The following is a 27,199-nucleotide window of genomic DNA, read 5'->3' as shown; positions in this document are numbered from 1 at the left end:
TCATTGGCCTGCATAGCCTTAAGTCTTCCAACTGCAAGTCTCACAAGTGCTGGGATGACCAAGTGCGTGTATGGTCAGAGTGGAAATTAAGGGGTAACAGTTTTTCTCCATCTTCAAAATGCATCAAAAATGATACAAAAAATAATGGTATTAAGTGAAGCAGAATGTTCTGATTCAAGTATGTTTCACTACTGTAAAATCATCCATATGTAAATGTGTCCTGTAATCTGAATTGCGTACTATAAATGCTCAAGTCCAGCTGCCTAGCATAGTGAATGCTAAAATTCAAGAATAACTTTGAAAGATTTTCAACTCTGAGGCAGTTTTGAGTCTTTAGTAATCTTAGCCAAGCCATTGATTTTGGGTCTTGCTGGTTAGATCTTCTGTAGCAGTTGCAAAAACAGACATCTGGAAGTGATCACATGATGCTGCCTTGTTTGCTTTTGTGTCAGAGGCATGCTTCACTACTACCTTTTTAGATGCTAATCACAAAAGTGGCCTCTGAGACTGGAGTAATTCACTAGTTCAGTCCTAATGACTCAGCTTTGAAGATAGTTTAGATAGATATAGACCTACATCAATCTTTAGTTATAATAGAGTGAATCTGTAATCTACTTTTCCTGCATCTAAATTTACTTTTGCTGTTGTTGTTTTAGGCGTTGGAAAAGATAAAATTACAATACAAATAATATTCTGGGAGAGTAGAATTTCCCAGGTTTGTCCAGTCTGTCCTTGACTCTAAATCTCCTCATGTAATTGTCTAGCACTGGTTCTTGAGCAGAAGTATACAAACTATTATACTCCCACTTTCTTCTATCCAACTAAAGGCATGGGTTCGCACATACTGAGAAGCTGTGTGACTTTGCTGAATGATGTCAGGACTCATGAAATCTTGTTCCCAGTCAAGTTAGTGCTGGCAGGCACTCCGTTCTTTAAAGAGGCTACAGTTTTATGCATTGCTTTAGCAGTGGTATATATTGCTATTGTACTAATACAGTGACTAAATCTGTTCATGTTGGTAACTCACTTTATAAAATACAAAGCCTAGAAACTGGTCTGTGTAGCTTTGCAGAGCTTCACTTGACTGAACATCCTTCCCCTTTTATAAAGTTATCAACAGGATCACAGATGTTCGAAACAGAAAGTGTGAATTACAGAAATCAGATCTACTTCAAATACCAACATTTAATATAAAGATTTTTTGTGTGTTTATCTAACAGTGTGAGAAACACTCTGTAGCCAACAACTTAGGCTCAGGCGAGGATCTCAGTGGAGTAGCAATTTATTCGCGATTGCAATGGCGGGCATCCCACAAGCAGGAGCGTGCCTACTAGTCACACAGTATGGCTTATATACTTTATTTATCGATGGCCAGGACCCTCCCTTGTTTCCCTGTTGACTAGGTAATCCAGATTCACAGCCTATTCGATGCTTCAGAGACAATACATGGCCTTCAGTTGCCTGCCTGTTAAATTTCAAATTTCTTTTGACTTTTTTTACTGTTTGAAGTGGTAATGTTTTCTTCATTTATCTGACTTAACTTGACACCATGATTTTCACCTAATTGTTCTAAGGAGTCTGGTTGTCTGCATTTTACAAGGTCGCCTGCTAAATTTTCTTATCACTGCAAGCATATCTCAATACCGCATTCCTTACCTTTAAACAATGTTACTTTGCAAAAAACATTTTTATTCCCACAACAGCTCATGTGGCAAATACATATTTAACAAAGCATTTCTGATGATTTTTTGTTGTTACAAGATAAAATATGACGCTATGTTAAGAATGCCAACAAATGTAACTGTTTTTTCTCCAGCACCATCTACATTTTGACATACAAAAATATTTTTGGTGGGAAGAATGGGAATGTTTAGATACTAAAATACTGTTAGGATTTTCTCCCAGGAGTTCCAAGTTTATTTTGGTTATGTTGAGAAAATTAGATGCATTCTGATACCCTAGGAACTCTGTTTGGTGCGCATTGTTATTAAAGTCTTCTCACATTTAGTCTTTTAATATTGTGTGGGAGTCCTAAACTAGTATCAGTTGTCCATTCTAGAGGGCAAGGTGTCCTTCCTGAGTAGAAATAGTCTTAAGTTGTGCACTAAGAATCTAGCTTACAGTTAAGTTTTGAGAAAACTGTGATCTATACAATAAAATAAGGGATGAATGGGGAAATTTTGTTGAAGGCTGAACAAACAAGCCTTTCAAGAACATCTGCTGACAGACTATGCTTTACTGAATACCATAGAATTGCCAGTAATAATAAAGGGAGGAAAATCCTGAGTCTTTATCTGGGTCACTGTTTCCCTACCTGTATTGCACTACATTAAAAGATAATGTTTTCTTACAGCATATAACAAGTGCACAAAAAGGAAGGGAATGCATTCCAGACTCTGGAAGCAATGTCTGAATCACACTGTTACTTGTATAGAATATTTTGAAATGAATAATATATTCCCACTTGAAATTTGTTGCAGATGCTTATAATTAGGATGGATAAGATAGAAAGTAGAATCCCAGTAGAATCTGCTCTAGCACTGAGCAAAATCAGTGGCAGAATGAATCTGAAATAATTTTCTTCTTAGTTGATTGCATTTCTGGACATAGAGTCTGGAAAAGGATAAAAGGCATAAGGAAGGTCTGCAGTAATAACTGTGATTCCAAAGGATGGTGTTTGCTTAAATGGAGTCTTGGATATTGGTTTACTTACTGAGTAATTGAGATGCCCTTGCTTTTATAGCCTACTGTGTTGCACCTGAAGCTGGACCACATGCCCGAGGAGCCTTTAGGTGTATGTTAACAGCACTGAGGTGGCAGATGCCATCTGAAGGAGAGTTTCTTTGGCTGTGGTGTTTCTTCAGTGCCTACAGTTCTTTTCTATGGGCTAAAAAAGACCTGGAGGGGGGGGAAAGAGCACCTTCATTATAGTCAAGAAGTAGCAGGAGCTTCTGGGGACAAGGACTGTGCAGTCTTACTGCTGTATTGAGGGCACCTCTGAGCCAGTGAGAGCAGAGAAATGTGTCAATAACAGGGCTAATGTTTCTATCATCAGTTCTAAGGCAGTGATTTCTTGGAGCTGTTCCACCTGCATAAAACAAAGTTGTGAACGTTCTTTATGTTTGGGAGAGCTGGTGGCATGAGGTAATGCTAATAAGTAAGCTGTTAGGCAGACTTTGGGGGAAGGTGGATGAGGAAACAGGGAGGTTGTTCGAGTGTAGAGGTCAGGTTTGTTGTGATATTGAGATCAAAACTGCATTTGATTTCAAAAATACAAGCTTTAAAAATAAAATAGGATGCCAACTTATAATATGGAAATGTGCTTCAACAAAAGTATGTTTGCTGTTGCCCTGTGCCTTTCTTAATACAGGTCTGTACCTGTTAGTGAAGATCTCAGCAGAGATGTAGCAACTAATGTCTGATACTCAGTGCCTTGCCAAAATACCTATTGAATTTTGTAGAAAGTGCTGTTCCTGTCATGTCCTTGGAGGGGAATGTGCAGAATTGTCCTTTCCCATGTACAATAAAATATACAGACAGAAAAGCGAGTATGGGTCAGACTGGGTCTCCCTTCCCTGGTGTGCATGAGCAGTTACTTGAATGAGAAAATACTAATTTGTATTGATGTTGCAGGGGGAAAAAAGCCTCATTCCTTAATGGGAATAGTGAAGTTGGTCATATGCCTGGCATATTATCTTGAATTTTGTATGGGATAACATAAGAAAATAATCTAAAATTACAGAATTTCAATGCACAGGATTGCAGTATTTTTCTGCCATTCTCATCTCTTTAAAAGGCCTAGCGCCTGGCAGCCCCAGTGCTAACGATAGATTTGAGGAGGATTTTTACACAATTACTCTGCCATGGGAAGGTTTTTGAAATTGTGGAATTTACTGTATGATTTACGTCATCAGTGCTAAATTGCTGTTAGCAACTGCAGTGCTCTTGGTGATATTAACTTAATTGGGACAAGACTTTATGCAGAATGTGGTCTGTGCAAGTCAGAGCACTCAGCTTCCTTCCATTGTTAGAAAATACAAACTGGTCTGCAGCTGTAGAGCTAATGTATGCATGGAATAAATGGTCTTTGTAAAAATTTTCAACTAGAATACATAATATAAATTATTCTGAAGCAAATCAGTAGCATCAGTTAAGAGGCAACACTTCTACCTCAGTAGTGAACAAGTACCATTATTTAAAAATAAAACCAAAATAACAACAACAAAAAAAGCATTTTCAATCATTTGGTAGACCAGAGAGAAAAAATAATAGCATCTCGTGTCTAAATTATCTATCATCTGAGAAAAATCAGTATGCATATTATTATAATAGAGGAAGACTGTATGGAATGATTTTCTATTTTGAAAAGCCATGTGGTTCTGCTTTACTTCAGTATGTGAAGAACTATGAGAGATCATTGCCCCATATATCCCAGATCACCATTACTTTGTGTGTGGGAATAAAAATGTTGTTTTTGCAGAGTTACATTGTTTAAAGGTAAGGAATGTGGTATTGTGATATGCTTGCAGTGATAAGAAGCTTAACAGACAACCTTGTAAAATGCAGACAACCAGAATCTTTAGAGCAATTAGGCAGAAATCACTGTGTAAGAAACATTACCACCTCAAAGAGTATAAAAGTCAAAAGAAATTTGACTTAATAACAGGCCGACAACTGAAAGCCATGTATTGTCTCTGAAGCATCGGATAGGTTGTGAATCTGGATTACCCAGTCAACGGGGAAACGGGGGGTCCCAGTCCTCGAGAAAAAAAAAAGTATATAACTGTCTTATGGAACTAGTAGGTGTGTTCTCCTGCTTGTGGGGCGCCCGCCATTGCAATTGCGAATAAATTACTACTTCACTGAGATCCTCGCCTGAGCCTAAGTTGTTGGCTACAGAGTGTTTCTCACATGTGACACACCTAATTACAGTAATCTCGTTTTGAATGGAGTATCAAATGCTAAAGTAGAGGAAGCAACAACAACAACAAAAAACATTGAAAGTCTTTTTATAGGCAAAATGAGCAAATGTCAATCCAGACTTTTAAGTGTTCAGCAAAATGTTAAACCTACAATTCTGGGCTGAAATTAAAATAGATTTTGAACTAGATTTGGTCTTTCCAGTGTAATTTTTTGTGAAAAACATGTTTCTTAATGAATATACTCTCACAGGAATCTCCTGACAAAGAGGGTACCAGAGAGAATTTTTCTGGGTCATAACTGCTGGTAATCTCATTCAGTGTGGAAGGTTTCAATGAATAATGTAACTGGCTGCCTTGGTACTCCTCTTTACACAGAACACACACTTCAAATGGAAGGCCATTCAACTCATGCGGCAGCAGCTGTGTCACTTTGAATGGCTATCAGCCAGTTAAATTATTAAAGACTAACAAACACTTGAAAGTCCTCACATAAGCTCTTCATTTCCTATTTAGAAGAGCACTGTTTGTTTGAACTTCTTGTTTTCTTTTTTTGAAGTGTAATGTGCCTTTGCCATAGACACTCTCTTCTTGTCTCAAACAATCCAGTTTCCTTTTATTTTACAATAGGTTTGACATACTTTCCTACTTAGGCTGTAAATTTAAACATTTCTGTTATAAACATGTAGGATATCAAAGTGTGAGGCGAATGGATGTATTTGTGTGTTTTTCTTTAAATTATTGAAAGATATTTGCACATAAGTCGTTAAATTTCAAGTGCTGTACTTAGGTTGGTTAAGATTTGTATGCTGTTTGGACTGTGTGTATAGCTTGTGAACCAATTTGTGTGCTTTCTTGGTTGGAGTTTGTACTTACAGATTTTCAGATTACAATTTCATAAAAACATTCTGGTATGTGAACTGATTGATTTTTTTTCCTCTAAAAGTTGGATAAAAAGTTTTTTCCACAATGCCTTAAAGCTAAGTGTAATCTAAGACTTCAGTGTTAATTTTATGAAATGAAACAACCACTGTGGTAGTCCTGCTGTTAATTTAACATTTGTATGTGCTGCAGTGATACTAGTGTTTGTTTTATGGATTCAGGTTTTGTATGCACTGAAAATTGCATTTGTAAGCTATCTCACTTGGCCTGTGCCTGTTGAATGCAGGTAAATTCCTTGCTAACTATATAATTTTGCAAACATATATAATAACCTTAAATGAAATGGCAACCTAATCAATGAATAACTTTGTGTACCTCTTCAGCATAAGTAAGGTTACCACTCCATTTCCCTCCCACCATTGTCTTTGTTTGTTTGTTTGTTTTCCCTTCTGTTTATTCAAAATACTTATTTTAACATTAACTTACGAAGTGGAAAGAACTGCAGGGACTGTTCTCTGTGGATGCAGTGTATGCCTGGTCTTTGTCCTGAGCCATCTGCTGCACAGGAGTTAATTTTACCACCAGTGCTTGTATTGTAGACCAAGTCTTATAGATCACAGATCTTTCATTCTGTGAAGATTTTGAGAGCGTTCCCTCAAACAGCTGGAGGAGCTGTGTTTGAACTGACTTATTTAATAAATTATGCAACTCTTCAACACCCACGGTACTGGCACTACCACTGCTAAATGATGCAAAAACACACTTGACTGGCCAACTTGGTACTGAGGGATTTAGGCAGCTGCAGTTTTGGATAAGTACACTCAGAACTGTGTGAAAGATGCATCTATTCATAGCGTATCTGAGTCCGACTGGCAAAAATGCATCTCGTTAATGACTCTAAGTCTTGAAATGTTCACTGGAAAAATGTGTATTAGTTGAATTAGTTGTAGTATTCTACACAGTAGAATACCTGTATTTTTTGGTAGTTAATCCTTTTTTTCCTCTAACAAATGAACAGGGTAAAAATCCTCTGCTATGGGCAATACACTGTAGTTTCAGAAAACCAAACTTATTTGTCCTTCCCAAGAAGCCATATCAATAAACAGTATTCATCAAAAGATCCTTCACAGGCAAACACAAGACAGGTTTTTCTTGCTGTGAGGTATAAAGATCAAGCATTTGCTGGGAAGGAGGATGTTTGATTAAGGCTGGGGCAATGGGCTGTCTAACCAAGAAAAACTTCCTCAGTTTTTAGTTTAGATTTACCATACATTACAAAATCAGAGTAGCAGAGCATAAAGTTCACAGATTTTTAAAGGCAGTGTGATATATGGAGTAATAATTCCTGTCAAGAAGATGGTTGATGTTAATAAAGAAGGGGGAGATGTGGGAGTGTGGCCATGGGGGTCGACAAACCCCATCAGACTCCTAACGATGAGGCCATCAGGAATGTAAAGAGTTTAGAGGGAACAAAGAAGGGTGATTCAGGAGACGCCATGCCGTCTTGGGTTGCTTGTTCTCCAGCCGTTAAGGCATGGAAGTTGCTGGGGGTTTGCTGGTTGCCGGGCAAAGTTGTTTGACCAATGAAGAGTTAGTGGAACAGGACTGCTGTGGGGCGAATAGTATAAGAAGGGAGCCTGTCCTCAATATGGGATGCAACACGATATGATGAAGTTCTGTCATCAATAAAGTAGTAGCAGTTACTGATCCTAAAAGAACCCTGGTGTCCGTGTGGTCATTACACCACAAATGGCACCCGAACAGGGACCTGAAGAAAACAAACAGGGACATGAACAGCAGGGACAGGCTAGCAGAACAGGGACCAGGACAGGAACAGGGACATTGATCGCCTCATGAAGATAGGTTCGGTCAAACTCAGCAAACCGCTCAAAGAAGCTCGTATAGAAGGTTGCTGGAAATAGGAGCACCGGAGCTGGAAGGAAGCTCCAGCTGAGAGAAGCGGACCCGCGCACAACAACTGCCCCTCGCTGGCTGAAGGTAGGCAGTTACGCATTATGGGGAATCATACGTCCTTAGAAACAAAGACTGTCCTGGTAACCTTACAGCTTATTCCTTTACTAACAATCAGACAGTTTATGATCCTGAAACATGGGACCAAATTGAGGTCAAGGTGTGGACTCTGCTACTAGAGACGACGGGGTTGCGGTGGGATTGCTTGGCCCCTGGCGAGCAGTCTCTGAGGCCTTAAAGAGCCATGTGCGACCACAATCAGAAACGTGTGGTTTGCCAGACAGTGAAGGAGCTGCGGGCTCGCCCACCGATCCTTCTGCTACACCATCGGCCCTCCCCCGCCGCTACTGCCATCGCAGGCCTTTGCTGTTATGCCCCCTGGTGACCTGGACGTTCCTTTTGATCCAGGCCCTATAGGCCCTGAAAAGGAGCTGGATCTGTTTCCCTTAGATCCGGGAGGAATAGGATACATAAGGCCAGGAGGTCGAGTTGCTTATCAACTTAAAGCGAGACATATTGTACCCATGACTAGCCCTGGACTTATCCGGTGTTTGTAATCAAGAAAAGGAATGGAAAATGGAGACTTGTTATATGATCTGAGAAAAATCAATGAAGTCATGGAAGATATGGGAGCACTTCAACCAGGATTACCAACTCCAACTATGCTCCCTAGTCATGGACGTCATAGTACAGACTTAAAGTTTGTTAAACACTTGCCAGAATTCAGAAAACTTTGCCATGTTTATGTTTCAATTGATACCTTTTCTGATTGTACATTTGTATAAGCATACTCGGGTTTCTTATGAATATGTAAAAGCAGGATTTCCACTTATTGAAATTAATTTCTGAAATCAGGAGAAAAAAAGAAAAAAACAACAACTTTGGACAGGAATAAGAAAACAAATTCTGTGTAAGCTTCAGGACTGACCAGTGCTTAAAGAAACAATTTAAACTTGCCCTGTGTTTGCATTCTATTTGGACACCAATTTATCATGTCACTAGAATCACCTTCTGGTTGCTGTTCCCAGCTTGTGCAGCTCTTCAATTTGGCAAAGTTTTTTGTTTGTTTGTTTGTTGTTGTTTTGTTTTGTTTTTAAATCCAGGCAGTGCAACTCATATCCCAGGGCTGCACATGGCTCCTCACAACTGTTAAACCGCTTCGTACCTTTCCAAGGCAGCTCACAGGCTACAGTCTGAGTGAGTTGTGCCAGTGATGGTCAGTTCCTTGGGTGCCTCCGGCCTTTGCTGTGTGCAGAGCCTGGGGAAGAGGAGGTGGTCACCACCGGTCTGCCCTGGGGGCTAGACCTGCTGGAAGCTGGAAATTGTGCAGAGCATACTGGTGGTGCACGAGTGCATCAGGGGACACCTCACAATGCTCCCTGAGGGCTTGGGAGGGAGCAGGGCCACTGAATGCAACAGACCAAGTAGGCCTCATTTCTGTGCTCTTTCTAACAACTGTCACTTCTCTCTACCCAAACAAAAACAGTTAAGTTTTATGACAGTTTTCAATATGGAGTCTGTGATCAATCAGAGTGAATCTATACGTTGTACTCACGTTTGGGCCAGAGGTGAGGGGTTGCCCTAATGTACACTGGGACTTGCTGTGCTCCCTGAAGGTCTCAAGCATGGGGTGTTAACAGCTTCGTTTTGCCTCATTTGTTTTTGGAGAAGTCATACTTTCTTCAGAGAGACTTTGTTCAGGATTTCCTGAGAATTTTGTTTGTCACCAACCCATTTTAAGCTCAGAGTTCCCAGGGCTCCTGAATGGAGAAGCTCAGCAGCCTGGCCAGAGGAGCTGAATGCAAGAAGCATGGCTTGCAGGAACAGCTACTGCTGTTAAAATCTGCAAAGCATATTATTTTGTGAGATATTTGAAGTGTGTGGAAACACAGAACGTAATGGTAGTGTGGGAAAATTAGAGATGTGGCAGTATTGCTCAGAGAACCTTATTAATATGAGGAGAAGCCCTGGCCCAAGCTCTGCAACACAGGACGTTGGCGACACGTGGCCAGTGCTCCCAGCTCTCGGTTGCTTTTGCCAGCGATGCGCAGCAGTGCTGTGGGTGACTTTGTCCCTCATGTGCTGGAGCAGTGGGTGGCTTGAGCAGAGGGACATTATAGCCTGGAAACCTAATCCATTAAACGCTAACATTCAAAGCGACTGCAGGTCCTGCTCCAAACCTGTGACTACCCCTTGATTCTGTGTTTTGCCAGCCTTTGTTTTTCACTCTCCCATTGATTTGCAAAATGCAACAGCAGGAGTGGAGACCCTATGGCGAAACCCATGGTTCAAATGCAGATAGAAAACCAATTAGAGACACAATGACGTGAGAAAGCATTGTGTTCTTCAGTATCATTAGCTATCATGTTAAATAATACTTTCCACACACAAAACAAAACAAAAACAACAACAAATATTTTTATACAGATGCAACATAGGTAATTAATGGTGTCTCTGTGTTTAGAAAACTGCTCCAAGTAACTAGTTACAACAGAAATGCAAAACACTTAGTCTCCTTTCTTGAAAACACAAGGCAAAGTCAAAGATGCGTTGTGTAGTGCTGCTCCTGTGGCAGGTCAGGCAGGAAAATCTGTCCTTCAAGCTGCCCTAGGCTGGGTGCATGGACCCTCTGTCAAGTCGCCTTGACTTGACAAGTTCTGTGCTGGGGTAAGGGCTGCTGATGGGGAGCTGTGGCAGGATCATGGCCAAGGGCATGTGCATAACTTTAGGTACCCAGCAGTCTCATTAAAGTCAATGGGATCCCTTCAGGAGCTTAAAGTTAAGTATGTGCATCAGACTTTGCAGGATCAGAGCCTAACACTAGGAACTCTTTCAGGATGTTTCTAACGTGTATTCCACAGAGCCCTTATCACGCTCCCTGATGCCGTAATGAAAACTTCTTTGGGATCACAACTAACTGGTTTCGGCTGTTTCTCTGCCTATACGCTTTGCTTACGGTGGCGGTGCTCCCTCTCCGAGGTGCCCATGGAGTCCCTCACACCCCGTGCCGGGAGGGGAAGTCACAGCTGCAGTCCATTCACCCCCTTTTCTAACCCCTATCAGCACAGCTCTCCTCCTCAAATTTGAACATTTGAAATCTCAAATGTTTTTATTTATTATTTTTATCCTCGAGGCTCTCCGGGTGCCCGGTGCATCCCCCCGGAGCGGCCGCCACCCGCGTCGGGTGACCACGTCGTCCCACCCCCGCCGCCTGCGGCCTTCCCCGCCGTGGCAGGGCGCTGTGGCCGGCGGCAGCGGCTCCCAGCCCGCCCCCTGCCCTCCGCGCCTCCGAGGCTTGCACGCCCCTGCCCCCACCGCGGCCGGCCGGGAGCTTTCCCCCTCCTTGCCGCTCGCAGGGCTTTGTTCGGCTCCGCGGGACGCTCCAGACCTCCGCACAGGGCACGGCAGGGCTCGGGCCGGCTGCCCCGGTACCCCCCTCCCCAAGGCGAAACCCATGTCCTCTGCTTCCATCCGCTCGCCGACGCTGCGGCCCCACAGGATGAAAAAAGACGAGTCGTTCCTGGGCAAGCTCGGCGGCACCCTGGCGAGGAAGAAGAAAGCCAAGGAGGGTGAGTTCGACCGGGGGGGGTGGGGGGCAAAAAGTGCATCCCACCGGCGCCCCCCGCAGCAGCCCCCGAGCAGGGCAGAAACCCCCTTTGTTCTCCAGCCGGGCAGCGCCACCCGGGGCAGTGGAGGGGAGGGCGAAGGAGCAGCTGGGTTGGCGGCGTGCCAGCCTGCCTTGCCCGCCCACCCGCTCGCTCTCAGGCCTGCGAGCGGGCCCTGCCCCGGCGGGGCGTGGAGCCTCAGCCGGACCGGGGCTGGGGGCCGGGGTCGGCGGCGAGGCGCGGAGGAGGAGCGGCCTGAACCGCCGCGGTCGGTTGGTGGGGGGCGGTTGGTCGCCGAACGCCGGTCAGGCAGTCAGAGGGGCGCCCTCGGCCGCTGCCCGACTGGGCCGCTCGCCGTTGGGAGGGGAACCCGCGTAAAATAAACTGCTGGTGACAATGTGGGAGTCTTTTTTTTTTTCCCTTTTTTAATCTAGTCGAAGTGTGAGAATTGTAAAAGCTGCGAGGGAATGATTAAATCCACCTGTGTTTTGTGCCTGGTTTATTCATGCCTTTTATATTGGCACAGATATTTTGCCCAGGGGATTTCAGTAACTGACTAACTTAAGCAAAAAGGTGTCACCCCTCACACGACAGAATTTAGCATGGGGCACCCTCATAGGAGAGCATGAAGGGGTTGGCCTCCCCTTTCGCATGGGGCACCTGGAAGAAGCTCTGTCAGCCGTAGCACCAGCTGATGCTGCACCCATCTTAGGGGTGTGCAGCTTCATGGGGTGCATGCTGCTAGCTGCCCACAGCTGGCCTTCTCATCTAGATACTCCCACAACGTGTTTTCGTAGCTGTCTGTTTACACCAAAGGCTGTGCGGAGATAGTACTGCTTGCACTGAAGCAACACGTCTCCCTATCTACACAAAAAAGTTGTCTTCTAGCCAACAGGCTTGATAAAGATGGTCCAGCCCTGTATGAACAAACTATAACTTTCCCCTGAGCATTGCCTCCTTGAGGACAGTGTACACTGTTGCCCTCCGATTCCCTGACTGACCAAACACATTCTTTTTGTGGAGAAACTCATCCCATTGTGCACAAAGTGGTGCCTTCTGCTCGCAGGAAATCTGAGCATGGTTTCCTTATGTTGAGATGCAGCTCTGGCTTTCTGGCTGGTTAAAATTGGCCTTGGCTCTATTGTGGTGCCAGAGGGGTGTAGGGTAGGAAGCAATTCTAGTTTCAGTCTCCTTTGACTAGCTGTTGAGTGAGCATGCTTTGCCCATGTTGAGTCTATTAATTGCCTGTGATATTTAGAAGGCAGATTTTAATACTTGGCCTCAAAAAAAAATATTTGGCCTCAAAACCCATCTCAAGGAAATTGCTTCCCTTTCCTTCTCCTGGTTGTTCTGGTGTGGCTTACTGGTATTTCCTCCATTATCTATTTTAAATCAAGTTTCTCTGTTGTGGTTCTGCTGAGGAGCAGCAGAAGCAGTCGTGCCTTTACCGTGATGTCATTTACTTCTGAAGGAAGATGGCGGAGAAAACCCATTTCCAGCAGGGGATGGCAACTGCACGCTTGGAAAGAGTAGTTCATTCAAAGGTGACTTTTAAACCTAAACAGGTTGGAGGTGCCTCTTCTTCAACAAGAAGTGTCAGTGTTGTGAGACCGTGTTTTTAAGGAGACCAGTCACTCGGTCAGAGTGCCGCAGTCACTCAGCTGGGGCCATTTTGCTGAGTTTGTGTGTTATTTTTTGCCAGATCCTGTGGCCACAGCTCCCCTTGCTGTAGGATGGCCTGTTGTAGTTGCTGCTTTGGTGTTCACTGGGGAACTGATGCTGTGGTAATATAGAAAGCATGGCCATGCTTTTGCCAGCATGATGTGAAGGAAATGGAAATGTGTGACTCAGCTTTTAATCTGAGTATTCCTTCCAGTTTGACAAGGGAAACAGAGAAAACACGGTTCCCACCCCTGGAGCTGCCTCTTGGTCATGATGTGTTTATGCACAGCACTATGGTGCTGCAGGCCATTGAAGCCCTTCATTTTAGAGGAAAATGGCTTACTACCCTTCTGCTTTTTCCTCATTAGGAAGATTTAAGGCCCATGAAGGCATGCTTTGAGCTGTCTTGTGCATTGTGCTGGGGTGGCTCTCATGCAGGTCATTAAGATCGCAGCCCTGAAACTGGAGGGGACCCAGGGCTAAGCTGCGAAGAGGTGCTGGGGTGGGATCAGTGTCAAGGGAGAGAGGCTCTTCAAGCCTTGTGCTAGGACTTGGCCGGCCACCAGAACAAACTGCAGGGCTAGAAGCTAAATCTTGGTATGAGACTGTGAAACAGAAGCAAATTGGAAGCTCACCTGAGTGACACTGAATGAATTGATAGACCACATAAGAACAGTATGGTCATGTGCTTGGGAACTGCTTCACCCTTGAGGACTTTTCTGCCTCCCTGCAGGCAGTTTCTGCTCAGCTTCTCTGAGTGGACCAGCAGAGGTCAGAGTGATCTTCCGAGACTGTAGACTGCCTTTTATAGCAGCTACTCTCCACAATAATTGAAATGTTGTTTGCTGACTTGCCACAACCAAACTATCCTTGCTTCCTCTTCCCCTAATAGCATGAGGAGTAAGCAGGCCAGAGAGCTCTTAATAAATAATTCTTGCTTTTGCTGGCCTGTCTTTTTTATCGTAGTGTAAATACGAGCCTGTTATCACCATCTCGGCTGTGTATATATACAAGACCTTTAACTTGGTCCATGCAGCAGTTGCAATGCAGTTAAATTAATCCTTTTAGTCTTTGTGCACAACTCATCTGTGAGCTACATAGCTCAGAGATCCGTAGAATAATATTGTTTTGTGTTGTTTGTTTTTACTTCTATGAGTGTCTTTTTTTTTTTTTTTAATCATAGGTGGCAGCCATGTCATAAATAACCATAATATGTGGCTGCAGACCTATAAGCAACTAAGTGTAAATATTTTTTGGCAAGCTTACATGCTGTGATCCATTTTTAGAGAGGTTGTATTCAGAGAGGAGTGTTCATTAGGCTTATCAAAATTGCCACTGTAAGCTCATAACCTTGCTTTATGATGGGACAATAAATACAATTCCTAGGTATGGTGGAGATAGTAACTATGGTGGTATTCGAAGTATTTACTGTGACGTGTAAGCAACTTTGCTGTTACTCCTGCTTTAGCAGTATACATGGTATGGTGTTTTGTAAGCAGGTGCCTGGAGATCAAGTATGGTTAAGATTTCAAATTCTAAAGCATTTTAAGAGTCAAAGTCTATACGTTGTTTACCTGTCCGAGGAAGTCTTTGAATTTGTACCTTGAACCTTTGCTTCGTGCTGTTGAACATTATATTCCTGTTTCTGAATTTTTATGGCTGAACTGACTTATCGTTCAACCCTGACTTAAAAGAAACAACCACAGATGTTTGTTGGGAAAAAACATTTTTAGTCTGATTTCTTATGGCCATAGTATGTGTGATCTCACTGTCTGTTTGACTCCTCCCTTCCTCTTCCTTCGCAGTAATGTTTTTCACCCATCATTTGGCTAAAAATGGCCCTGAGAGAAAACTACCTTCAGGATTATTAAATGACTACAGGTTTTGTCAAAATGAGCAACCCAGTTAGAACAGGAAGACCTTAGTGGATTACCATTGCAGGTAAAACTGCAAATGAACTCGACCTGTGTAAGATATGAGAGTCCATGTGGGAGCGAAGTGATCAGAAAAATGAACAGTCTATGGGGAGACTGCGACAATGAGCATTTCTGTATGTTACAATCAGTCATGGCATACATCCTGAGGAAGGCGGGATGCATTAGTTCCAGTGCTCATGTGACCATGTGGTTTATTTTTCCCCCCCCCACATTAGGTTATATGGAAATATGCATGAAGTCTTAAGTTTGCCTGGTGTTACTGTGAAATCGTTCTGTCTTGGTATATCTTGGGCTTTCAAGACGTGCCAGATCTGCGTTGTGATTAATAAAACTTCAGCACAGCTGTTCAGATGCTCCAAAATCTGCTTTAAATACTTAGGAAACTATTGGGGTGCTGGCAGGGCTCATAGCAAGGTACAGTTTTTAAGCTTCTTTTCAGACCCTGTACAAGATGCTGTTTTGGATAATGCTCTATTTTATCTTGCCCTATAAAAGGAACTTTAAAAAACTTCCCCTTCCTGTCGGTCAAAGAGTGATGTCCTTGAACTGAAATAAAGGAGGTGTTTTGCTGCAAGTGTCACTTCTGGGTTACTTGCAGTGCTTTGTGTTTTTTTTTTTTCTTTTTTTTTTTTTTTTCTCATAACACACCATTGGAAAGATTTGGGTAGCAGGTGTTTGGCTAAATAAACCTTCTATTATTATCTGTTCATGTGTGTCTGTGTATATTTATATATAGTCTGTATGGAGGAGTCATCCAGAGAAATACAACAGACTCAATTGCTCAGTTGTTTCCCAGTGGCATGATGGAGGATGAGCACAGAGATTTCAGAGTGCTCCAGAAGAGAGCAATTTGTTGTGCTGCCTGATGAAATCAGTGGTGGTGGGGGAAAGGAGGGAAAGGAGTCCAAACTGACCGCTACAGAAGGCAGCAGCTGCAGGATATACAGATTTTATGCATATCAAAGTAGGTTAAAGCACTGTAGTTAGGGTCTGTGCCTCAGTATAACAGCCAGATGGTGTGGTCCTGCAAAGTTTCCTCCTCCTGTGTTGCCTACAGGCATGCCAGCTTGGTACATAGGTTGGTGGGTGTTTCTCTAGAGGGCAAGTTCCTTTCTCCCACAGAAAGGCAGCAGTCCTTCCCTCTGCCTTGCAGCAAGAAAAGCTGGAGGGTGAGTAATTGATATGCTCATGGTCACCTGTTGAGCCAGTGACAAAGCTGGGGAAAGAAACTTCATGAGTCCTCTCTGGTGCCGTGGTACTTAGGTAGAGGTGCTGCATCATCTGCATCTGTGCTTCCCACAGCTCTACACAAGATAAAGCCCATCTTCAAATTGTTCAGGTGGAACTGTTGCCCACTCCATTTTGGCTTTCTTGAGGGAAGAAGATAAGGAAATAGGCTCAACAACAGAATTAAATTGGAGCAAATGTTGTTTTTTCGTTTGTTTGTGTTTTTTTTTATCATTCCTTTAAAATTGATGGGGCTGCTTCTGCACGTAATTGTTCTCTGAACGGAAAAGAGGTTCAGAAACAGGTTCCTCAGATCTACTTCATTGCCTTTGTATGTGATAAGCGCATCACAACTCAAAGGCATCCCCTTGAACACAACAGGATAGCAGAATCGGATTTAGCTTGGAAAACGGATCTCATCTTTCATTTGAAGAGGGTATACTAAAAATCATTAAAAGCTCTCTTTTTAATGCCATCTGTTGTGTAGTCTCTAGAGGTGCATCAGTGTGAACGCCCTGCAAAAAATCAAACTTCTCTGTTTCAACATGCTGTGGCTGCGCTTTAGCCACTGATTAGTGTCTGCTTGAGATTTCTCACAGAAATACTTTGCTTGAAAATCACAGAATCATCTAGGTTGGAAGAGACCTCCAAGATCACCTAGTCCAACCTCTGACCTAACACTAACAAGTCCTCCACTAAACCAGATCACTAAGCTCTACATCTAAATGTCTTTTAAAGACCTCCAGGGATGGTGACTCAACCACTTCCATGGGCAGCCCGTTCCAATGCCAAACAACCCTTTCAGTAAAGAAGTTCTTCCTAATAACCAACCTAAACCTCCCCTGGCACAACTTTAGCCCATTCCCCCTCGTCCTGTCACCAGGCACGTGGGAGAATAGACCAATCCCCACCTCGCTACAGCCTCCTTTAAGGTATCTATAGAGTACGATAAGGTCGCCCCTGAGCCTCCTCTTCTCCAGACTGAACAATCCCAGCTCCCTCAGCTGCTCCTCATAAGACTTGTTCTCCAGACACCTCACCAGCTTTGTTGCCCTTCTCTGGACTCGCTCGAGCATCTCGAGGTCCTTCCTGTAGTGAGGGGCCCAAAACTGAACACAGTACTCGAGGTGCGGCCTCACCAGAGCTGAGTACAGGGGGGACAATCATTTCCCTAGTCCTCCTGGCCACACTGTTTCTTATACAAGCCAGGATGCTGTTGGCCTTCTTGGCCACCTGAGCACACTGCTGGCTCATATTCAGCCGACTATCAACCAGTACTTCCCTAGGTCCTTCTCTGCCAGGCAGCTTTCCAGCCACTCATCTCCCAGCCTGTAGCACTGCTGGGGGTTGTTGTGCCCCAGGTGCAGGACCTGGCACTTGGCCTTACTGAACTTCATACAGTTGGCCTCAGCCCATCAGTCCAGCCTATCCAGATCATCCTGCAGAGCCTTCCTACCCTCGAGCAGATCAACGCACGCACCTAACTTGGTGTCATCTGCAAACTTACTTAGGGTACACTCGATCCCCTCATCCAGATCATCGATAAAGATATTAAAGAGAACTGGCCCCAGTACTGAGCCCTGGGGGACTCCACTAGTGACCGGCCTCCAACTGGATTTAACTCCATTCACCACGACTCTTTGGGCCTGGCTATCCAACCAGTTTTTAACCCAACGAAGCTTACGCCAGTCCAAGCCAAGAGCAGCCAGTTTCTTGAGGAGAATGCAGTGGGAAACGTTGTCCAAAGCCTTACTGAAGTCAAGGTAGACCACATCCACAGCCTTTCCCTCATCCACTAAGCGCATCGCTTTGTCATAGAAGGAGATCAGGTTCATCAAGCAGGACCTGCCTTTCATAAACCCATGCTGACTGGGCCTGATCGCCTGCTTGCCCTGCAAGTGCCGCGTGATGACACTCAAGATAATCTGCTCCATGAGCTTCCCTGGCACTGAGGTCAAACTAACGGGCCTATAGTTTCCTGGGTCTACCTTCCGGCCCTTCTTGTAGATGGGTGTCACATCTGGTAGCCGCCAGTCAACTGGGACCTCCACTGATAGCCATGACTGCTGACAAATGATGGAAAGCGGCTTGGCCAGTTCTTCCGGCAGTTCTCTCAGTACCCTCGGGTGGATCCCATCCGGCCCCATCAACTTGCATACATCTAAGTGTTGTAGCAGGTCACCAACCATTTCCTTGTGGATTGTGAGGGCCACATTCTGTTCCCCATCCCCTTCCACCAGCTCAGGGTACTGGGTATCCAGAGAACAACTGGTCTTGCTGCTAACGACTGAGGCAAAGAAGGCATTGAGCACCTCAGCCTTTTCCTCGTCTCTTGTCACAAGGTTTCCCCCCGCATCCAGTAAAGGATGGAGATTCTCCTTAGTCCTCCTTTTCGTGTTAATGTATTTATAAAAACATTTTCTGTTGTCTTTAACAGCAGTAGCCAGATTGAGCTCCAGATGAGCTTTGGCCTTTCTAATTTTGTCCCCGCATGTCCTTACAACATCCCTATAATCCTTCTGAGTGGCCTGCCCTCTTTTCCAAAGATCATAAACCCTCTTTTATTTTCCTAAGCTCTAGCCACAACTCTCTGTTCAGCCAGGCCGGTCTTCTTCCACGCTGGCTCGTCTTTGGGCACGTGGGGACAGACCGCTCCTGAGCCATTAAGATTTCCTTCTTGAGGAGTTCCCAGCCTTCCTGGACTCCTCTGCCCTTCAGGACTACCTCCCAAGGGGCTCTGCCAACCAGCATCCTGAACAGCTCAAAGTCAGCCCTCTGGAAGTCCAAGACAGCAGTTTTACTGGTCCCCCTCCTGACTTCACCAAGAATAGAGGACTCTACCATTTCGTGGTCACTCTGCCCAAGACAGCTCCCGACCACCACATCTCCCACCAGTTCTTCTCTGTTTGTGAACAGAAGGTCTACTGGGGCACCTCCCCTGGTAGGCTCACTAACCAGTTGCATCAGGAAACTATCTGCCACGCTCTCCAGAAACCTCCTAGACTGCTTCCTCTGAGCTGTATTGCATTTCCAGGATATGTCTGGGAAGTTGAAGTCCCCTTTCATGGGGGGGCTTGTGAATGCACTTCAACTGGGCCATTGCCGGCTCCTCAGACCCTGACATTGTTCCCCCTGGCACACCTCTAATGAGCCTTATTCCATCCCCATCCCAGTCCCCCTTCCTACCTAGTTTAAAGCCCTCTCAATGAGCCCTGCCAGCTCCTGTGCTAGTATCCGTTTTCCCCTTAGAGACAGGTGAGACCCATCTGCAGTTAGCAGGCTGGGTGCCGAGTAAACCACCCTGTGGTCAAAAAAACAATATTTCTGTGTTGGCACCAGCTTCTGAGCCACCTGTTTATCAGGTGGGCTTTCCATGTCCTCTCCATACCCCTCCCTGCCACTGTAGGGATGGAGGAAAACATGACCTGTACTCCCGCTCCATCTACTAATCGTCCCAGTCCCCTAAAGTCCCATTTGATAGCCTTCAGGCTTCTCTCTTCAATAGCATCTCTGCCAGCCTGGACTGTCAAAAGAGGGTAGTAGTCAGAGGGGTGAAGCAGGTTAGGAAGGTTTCTGGCAATGTCCCTGACCCTGGCCCCAGGGAGGCAGCAGACTTCCCTACAGGTAGGGTCAGGTCGACAAATAGGGCCCTCTGTTCCCCTGAGAAGGGAGTCGCCTACAACAATTACCCTTCTGTCTTTCTTAGTGGAGGCAGTCCTGAGGCGTGGAGTCGACTTCCTCGCCCTAGGCATCCTTCTGGATAGACTATTCACCTCATCCTCACCCACCGGTCTCTCAAGCTCCAGGGCCTCAAACCTGTTGTGTAAGGGCACCTGGGAAGGCGATTCCAGAAAAGGCCTTTACAATAGATTTTAGAGAGATACAAAGCTGTAAGGCACTCTATCTTCTTTCACCTTGCAGGCAGTGCTCATGTTGGTTGTATTATTTATGCCCGGTATTTGTCCTGGTCACAAGTGTTCTTTGCCATTGCAGATGGCATTTTTTGCTGGCTGTGCCCAGGTGTCCTTCTTTATGAATGGGTGCTGGCGGAGTAATTGCTCCAAACTCTGATTGGACTTTGTCATTCATCTGGTGCCTGTGCTTTTGTCATGAAGCATGTCCACATTTCTAAATAGCAGTGAAGTGCCAAGTAACTTGCAGGATGTTGGCTAGTCTTGTGGTGCTTCTCACCTAGCAGGAAGCTTCGGGAGCAAATCAGCCTCTCGCAGATCCTTGGGGTACAATGTGATAAAAGCTTCTACTGGCTGCTTCCTACTATCTCCTGACATACTCAATGTATGTTCAGGCTGTTCCCTTCAATAGACTGGTGTTAGAGCTTGCCCCCATCTGAAGTTACTCTCAATGTCCATAGTATGGGGCAGTGAATCCCAAGTTGGCTGGAGAGACAGAGTCTGTGGTGTCTGGTTCTGTGGTTCTGGTTGACACAGGTACTTTTGCTGCAGCCGGAGAGGTTACTTGGTAGGGGAAGTGTATTTGTGCATCATAATGCAGTTGCTTCTGAAGCACTTGAGCAGAAGGTGAGATGAATGCTGGCTAAGCAAAACTACTTGCTTTTTAAGAGAGGAATTAGCATATAATTATATTAAATAATTATATATTAATATATAAATATATATATTAATTAAATTATATTATATACCTTTCTAGATATGTCTATATATCCATGGAAAGACTGTGTGCAGACATGCAAATTCAAGTTGAACTTATTATCCTTTCTAGTATTAATTTAAACAGAGACTTAAATTTCCAGTCAGAACCTGTGCAGCCCAATTGCTGAGTTTTTCCTGAAGGGCTCATTTGTTCCTCTGACTAGGTCTGTCTTCAGTCTTGTCTTGCTGGAGCAGTGCCAGATTGTGCTCTGATACTGAGTTCTGTTCTGGCAAAAGTTTTACTGTAGATAGTTTATGTCAATGTCTCCACCAAAATAAGCTTAATGTGCACAAGAATAATCTTTTTTACAGTGTCATAAAAACACATTTTGCTCCTGTAACTGCATCAAGGCTGGGATGATTTGCCCACACAGCTCTAGGCATAGTCTCAGTGAGACGGTAGAGTTTTTAATTACAGTTGAAAGTTTTTCTTCCAGACAGGATGCAGCAAAAGCATGCAAAATAGCTCTGTAGCTCTTCAGTCTCAATTGAAAAAAGTGACTTGCTTTTATTTAATAAAACCAAACATTCTAAAATTGTTAATTTTCCAAGTTGAAATCATTAAAATGAGCATAATTGTAAGAACATTGGTATGTTTTATCATAAAGCCTTAGCAAGGTGCTTATAAAGACTTTTAGTTTTACAAAGCCAGATTCCAGAATTTCTTAAAAGTACTAATTCAAGGAACTGGAAAGGTAGTTCTCTTTTCCTTAAAAACTAATCTACACTTAAAGGCAATGTTCCAGTGATATCTGTTTCTTTTCATTTCTTCTAAAGGATTCATTAATGCTAATATCTTGGGAGAGGCTTCTAGACACAGACATCTGGCTGTTTCTGTTTCGAGGAGCGTGTGTGTGAGTCTTGTGAGACTTTGATGTGTGGAGGGCTGCATGCAGACCTGATAGGAAGCGAGGCAGCTGCGAAGTTGTGACCTCATGCAAAGTCCGTGCAGATGCTCTTTGCTGGACAGTGGGAATGGGGCATTCCTGGTCTCGTTGGTGAATCTGTGTGGGGAGATTAGGCTGTGTGCTGCAGTGCATGGCATCATACTGTCTTAAGTGCTTGGTTTTAAGAGTTGTGATACTTTAGAGCTCTGTATAAATACAAATGCATCCTACTGATTTACATGCTGGCAATAGTCCAGAAGACTTACTATTCTTAGATATAACAGTGCTAAATGTCTTTTTGTGTACTTTAAGAACTGCTACAGGTCAGCAAATCCAAAAACCAGATGAAGCTGGTGGAGTTTTTCAGTGCAGTGCATGGGCTTTGGATCACACCTTGATGTTAGAAGATTTGGGAGATTATCTGGCAAGCTCTTTCAATTGCAGAAGCATGACAGAACAACTTGTTGCTAAGGGATCCAAGGTTATGTGGTCTGCAGTGAGGCCAGCGTAAGGCAGAGTCTTCTGTTTACAGGAATTGGTGTTTCAACAGTTACAGCTTTGCTGTTCAACTGAGATGAGAAATTTTTGTGTGTTCCTTATGTGTACAGGTGTCATCAACAGAGCTGAGGAGACTCAAGTTTGTAGCTGCAGAAGCACCAGTTGTTGCTGGTACTTCAAAGCTGCTCACGAAGTGGCTTAGTTTTCAAAGGAAATTGTGTTCAGATATCTTGGGCACCACTAGAAGTCCTGGCCTGCCAACAGGTACCTCTGAGGTGTGGTTTCTGTCAGGGTTCCTGGGACATAATGTCTCAATGGGGACGTAAGAGAGTACTGACATGCAGACATAAGACACCAACATATAAGGAGGGCGAATTTTCCACCTTTCATGTAGCATAATATGTTTTGTCATTGCCCTTGCTGCTGCTGGTAATGCAGAAGGCTCTGTACTTTCCTTATAACCCTGTAGTCTTGCTCCATTTCCAGCATTTTCAGCCTTTCTGTGCTCTTATGCCAGTGAGCCAAAGTCTTCACTGCAGCAGCACGCCAAGGGCCAGCCCTCAAACTCTATTCAGTTATTTCTGGAGACCTGAAGGCCACCAAGAAGGAAGGAAGGGGAGGCTTGTCTCCCCAAAGGCTTTTTCTTATGCTGACCTCTGCTCATTACAGCAAACATCCATGTTCCTTGAACAAATGGGTATTTTACTGCAGAAGGCAGTGACTTAAAAGTCAACCACATGGCTCCAGAGAAAGATCTGACCTGCTGTCAACCCATGCCAGTGCCTGGATGTGACTGATGGTACTGGTCATCTGTGATGGTGTCCACTGAAAGACGCCTTATTCTGCACTGCCCTCCACTTGAGCTCTTTGGTGTGGTGGCTTCAGTAGTTGCTCATCCTCTCTCTTGTACATTCTCTGTCTGCTCTGTGAAATGTGCTGTACATGCGCATTGTCACTGATGAAGCTTAGTTTGACCCTCAGGGCACTGCAAAATCAACTGATGTAGTCATCAGAGCTGTTGAATGTATCTTGTAAAGTGTGCATCTCGGTGGCAGGTGTTCCCCTCAGTGTATGGCACATACGGGGAATGGCCCTTGCTTTACGTGCTGCTCTTGTGGCTGCGGTGTACCTGCCTCAGGCAGTGACCAGAGGTGACGTTAGCACTTATCAGCCTTGGCTGAGGGACAGGAGGTGGAGGGAAGTGCAATGTGTGCTGTAGTGCTGCTGCTTGCCAGGGGCCCTTCTGGGCCGCTCTCAGGAGGAGCGCTGGCTTCCTGGGAGCTCTGCTGCAGGACAGGCCACCTGGTGACAGTGCACACTGACTGCACCATTGCAGGCAGGGCTGTGGGCTGGGGAGCTAAACCAGCACGTCTCTTGTGGGTGATGGTGACCCCGGTTTGTCTTCGGGAGCGGGCTGAGAGTGGAGGGGAAGTGGGAACAGGAACCTCTGTATTGCAGAACTTGTAGGTCAGTGGCCAAGTGATTGCTCTGGGGTGAAGTGTATTCAGCCTACTCAGGTGTCAGCTTCCCGATTTGGACGCTTTCGTTGGCTGAGTAGAAAGCTGCAAGCCAAAATTCGTAATTTCTGTTGTAGGTGCGTGTATATATATATGTAGATATAGTTTAACTGGAGAAGTATTGTGGTTAATATATGTGGTTTTAGGGTTTTGTAGTTTGAATCCATCTAAATCTTGCTCTGAAAACCAGATGTGGAGAGAACATGCACACCTGGCAGAGTGTGCTGGCCTGGAGCTCTGGGCTCTTAAATCACTGTCACTTCCTTGTGGGGGAACATAGATCCACACAACGAAGCTTCTAATTATAAATGCTGGACATGCAATTTGTTTCCATACACCAGCTGTGGACTTCTCTCCAGAGCCTTTAGGGTCAGAGGGGAGGCTGCAGAACGTCATTCTGCTTGTGGCTTTGCCAGTGGCAATCAACAGGATCTTTGGGAATTCAGGTTTGCCTCTCAGTGATTGTTTCTCCAAGTTAAAAGGCTTTTTTATAATCCCTGAGACCTGTCTGGTGATCAGATATAGCTTGCAGTTTGGTTGTAAAATAAGCAAACTGTTCTGGCTCCTGGAATTCCAGTTCCTTCTTTAGTCCTTCTTTCTCTGAGTAGTTGAACCACAATCATAGAATATATGATTATGCTATGTATATATACACTAACCATAATGGAATAAACTGAACAAAGAAATAGTATATTTTCTATTATAGCTGCCATGTAGCCTTGCTACTTTCTTTTTTTTCAGCTGAGGTGGTTGCATATACAGTCAGTGAGAGCTGGATGAGGAGAGTGATTCTGATGGCTACATGGAGCGTGGTGTCTTTTTCACTGTCGTTAAATAGAAAAATGTGTTATTGCTCACACAGATTCAGATTAATAGTTTCCCTCTTGACCATTTACAAGATTGTGCTGAGATTAGACCACTCTCTTGAAAATGCCCACTTTTGCTGCGGTACTGCAGCTGTAGTTGTATTAACGTAGTGAGGGGCCAAAGTTTAAATCATCACCTTGGATCCTAGGTATCATTTAGCTTAGTATTGTTTAATGTAAAAAATTTACCTGTGGCGGTTGTTCTCTGCTGACATTAGTATTATGAGCAGTAAGAAGGCTAGGGAATGATGTTTGACCAAGCCATGACTCTGACATATAAGGTGTTTGTTTTATACTCTCTTTCCAACTGTATATTTCTGTTTCCTTAATTCCTGTCATTTACACATTACCAGACAGCTCACAGGCACCAACATTTGCTGATACAGTTCAGGACCTGGCAAAGAGCCTTAATCCATATGCTCTTTAACCAAGGGGGAATGAGCATGTGTTTCTTTTCTGTAACTATAATTTTTAGTGAGAGACTTTTCTTCCCATTAATGGTGTCACATGCCAGAATCCTGGCAGAAGCATCCTCGCTTGTCTCCATTATTTGCTCAACAAAGGTGATGTTGATCCAGTGGTTGGTAAGAGGATTGTCTGAGAATGAAAGTGCAACTCCTTTGAAACTGTCTGAGCTGAGGAATTCCAGTTTTATGCTGAATGCACAGGAGATGAGCATTGCTGTCCCAGGGAGGCTGACCAATTTGCTGTGTCACAGCATAGCTAGCAAGACAGAGTGGTACTGGGAGTGTGAAAGATTTCATATCTGTTATATTGGAAGAGTAAAAGCAGAACAACCAATTGCTGTGCAAGAGAATGGGCATAAAGGTGCCTGCCTGGGGAGCAGCTCTGCTGACAGGCCTTGGGGGCCTTGGTGGGCAGCAAGATGACCACGGGCCAGCAGCGTGCCATTGCAACAAAGATTCCTAGGCTGTATTAACAGAAGCACAGCCAGTAGGTTGAGCAGGGTGGTCACCTCCCTCTACGCAGCACTCATTAGATTCCAGTTCACAGAATCACAGAGTCATTAAGGTTGGAAAAGACCTCCAAGATCATCTGGTCCAACCATCCCCCTACTACCAATGTCACCCACTAAACCATGTCCCTAAGCACCAGGTCCAACCTTTCCTTAAACAACCCCAGGGATGGTGATGCCACCACCTCTCTAGGCAACCCGTTCCAATGCCTGACTACTCTTTCTGAAAAGTAATGTCTCCTAATTTCCAACCTAAACCTCCCCTGGCACAACTTGAGGCCATTCCCTCTAGTTCACTAATAATTCCACTAGTTACCTGTGAGAAGAGGCTGACCCCCAGCTCCCCACACCTTCCTTTCAGGTAGTTGTAGAGAGCAATAAGGTCTCCTCTGAGCCTCCTCTTCTCCAGACTAAACAACCCCAATTCCCTCAGCCGTTCCTCATAGGACTTGTGTTCCAGGCCCTTCACCAGCTTTGTCGACCTTCTCTGGACACACTCCAGGGCCTCGATGTCTTTCTTGTAGTGAGGGACACAAAGCTGAACATAGTACTCAAGGTGCAGCCTCACCAGAGCACAGCACAGGGGGACAATCACCTCCCTGGTCCTGCTGGCTACATGATTCCTGATACAAGCCAGGATGCCGTTGGCCTTCTTGGCCACCTGAGCACACTGCCGGCTCATGTTCAGGCAAGCACCGACTAACACCCCCAGATCCTTTTCCTTTGCACAGCTTTCGAGTCACTCTGCCCCAAGCCTGTAGTGCTGCATGGGGTTGTTGTGACCAAAGTGCAGGACCCGGCACTTAGCCATGTTGAACCTCATCCCATTGGCCTCTGCCCATCAATCCAACCTGTCCAGGTCCCTCTGCAGGGCCTTCCTACCCTCTGGCAGATCAACACTATCCCCCAACTTGGTGTCGTCTACAAAAGTTGATGTACTGTGTCCAATTTTGGGCTCCTCAGTGCCAGGAAGACACGACTAAACTGGAGCACATTCATCAGTGAGCCACCAGGATGGATGGCGGCTGGAGCACTCCTCCTGTGAGGAGAGGCTGAGAGAGCTGGGCTTGTTCAGCTTGGGAAAAGAAGGGATTTAGGGAGATCTTCTGTAAGCAGTCTGCTAGTACCTCTGAGGAGATCACTGAGAAGATGAAGCCAGGTGCTTCACAATTGTTCATAGTGGAGGAAAGAGCCAACAGGAATAAACTACAGCAAGTGAGGTTCAGACTGGATAAAGGGAGAAACTTTGTCATGATGGGGACTATGAAGCAATGGGACAGGATGCTCAGAGAGTTTGTGCAGTCTCTGTTCTTGGAGGTTTTAAGATGTGACAGGATAAAGCTCTGAGCAACTGAGTTTGACCTCAGAGATGACTCTGCCTGGAGGAGTAGGGTCCGATTGAGACCTCCTGAAGTCCCTTCCACCCTGACTTTTCCCTTTGAACTTATGTGGCTCTCTGGGAAATTAGATCCTTCTAAGGCTGGAGTAAGTACATTTCTTGAACAGCATGACGGTGCAAAGTCTGCGGCACAGTGATTTCTGAGCGTGTGAATACAAGAGTGTGCAAGGACCTGTTTTCTCA

General features: G+C 44.7%; 1 protein-coding gene and 1 long non-coding RNA gene across 3 annotated transcripts in view; one reads left to right on the top strand and one right to left on the bottom strand.

Annotated features, from left to right (window-relative positions):
• Nucleotides 1–5,489: 5,489 nt before the first annotated feature.
• LOC121073986 overlaps nucleotides 5,490–27,199 on the bottom strand; it is a 110,230-nt gene continuing 88,520 nt past the window's right edge. Inside the window, exon 2 of the long non-coding RNA XR_005822042.1 lies at nucleotides 5,490–8,306. This is a non-coding gene — a long non-coding RNA (uncharacterized LOC121073986). The remainder of the gene's footprint in view (nucleotides 8,307–27,199) is intronic.
• The window catches only part of PARVB (parvin beta), a 71,018-nt gene continuing 54,793 nt past the window's right edge, over nucleotides 10,975–27,199 (top strand). Inside the window, exon 1 of one of the 2 annotated variants that reach the window (XR_005822035.1) lies at nucleotides 10,975–11,341. Coding sequence is in view for 1 of the 2 variants with exons in the window: in XM_040565548.1 (XP_040421482.1) it covers nucleotides 11,227–11,341 (115 nt within the window). In the remaining variant the exon portion in view is untranslated. The remainder of the gene's footprint in view (nucleotides 11,342–27,199) is intronic. The other variant, XM_040565548.1, reaches the window with a different exon arrangement.

Source organism: Cygnus olor, chromosome 1, assembly GCF_009769625.2.
Source record: "Cygnus olor isolate bCygOlo1 chromosome 1, bCygOlo1.pri.v2, whole genome shotgun sequence".
NCBI lineage: Eukaryota > Metazoa > Chordata > Aves > Anseriformes > Anatidae > Cygnus > Cygnus olor.
Note: the sequence above shows the minus strand (reverse complement) of the source record. Positions and strands in the feature narration are given on the sequence as shown.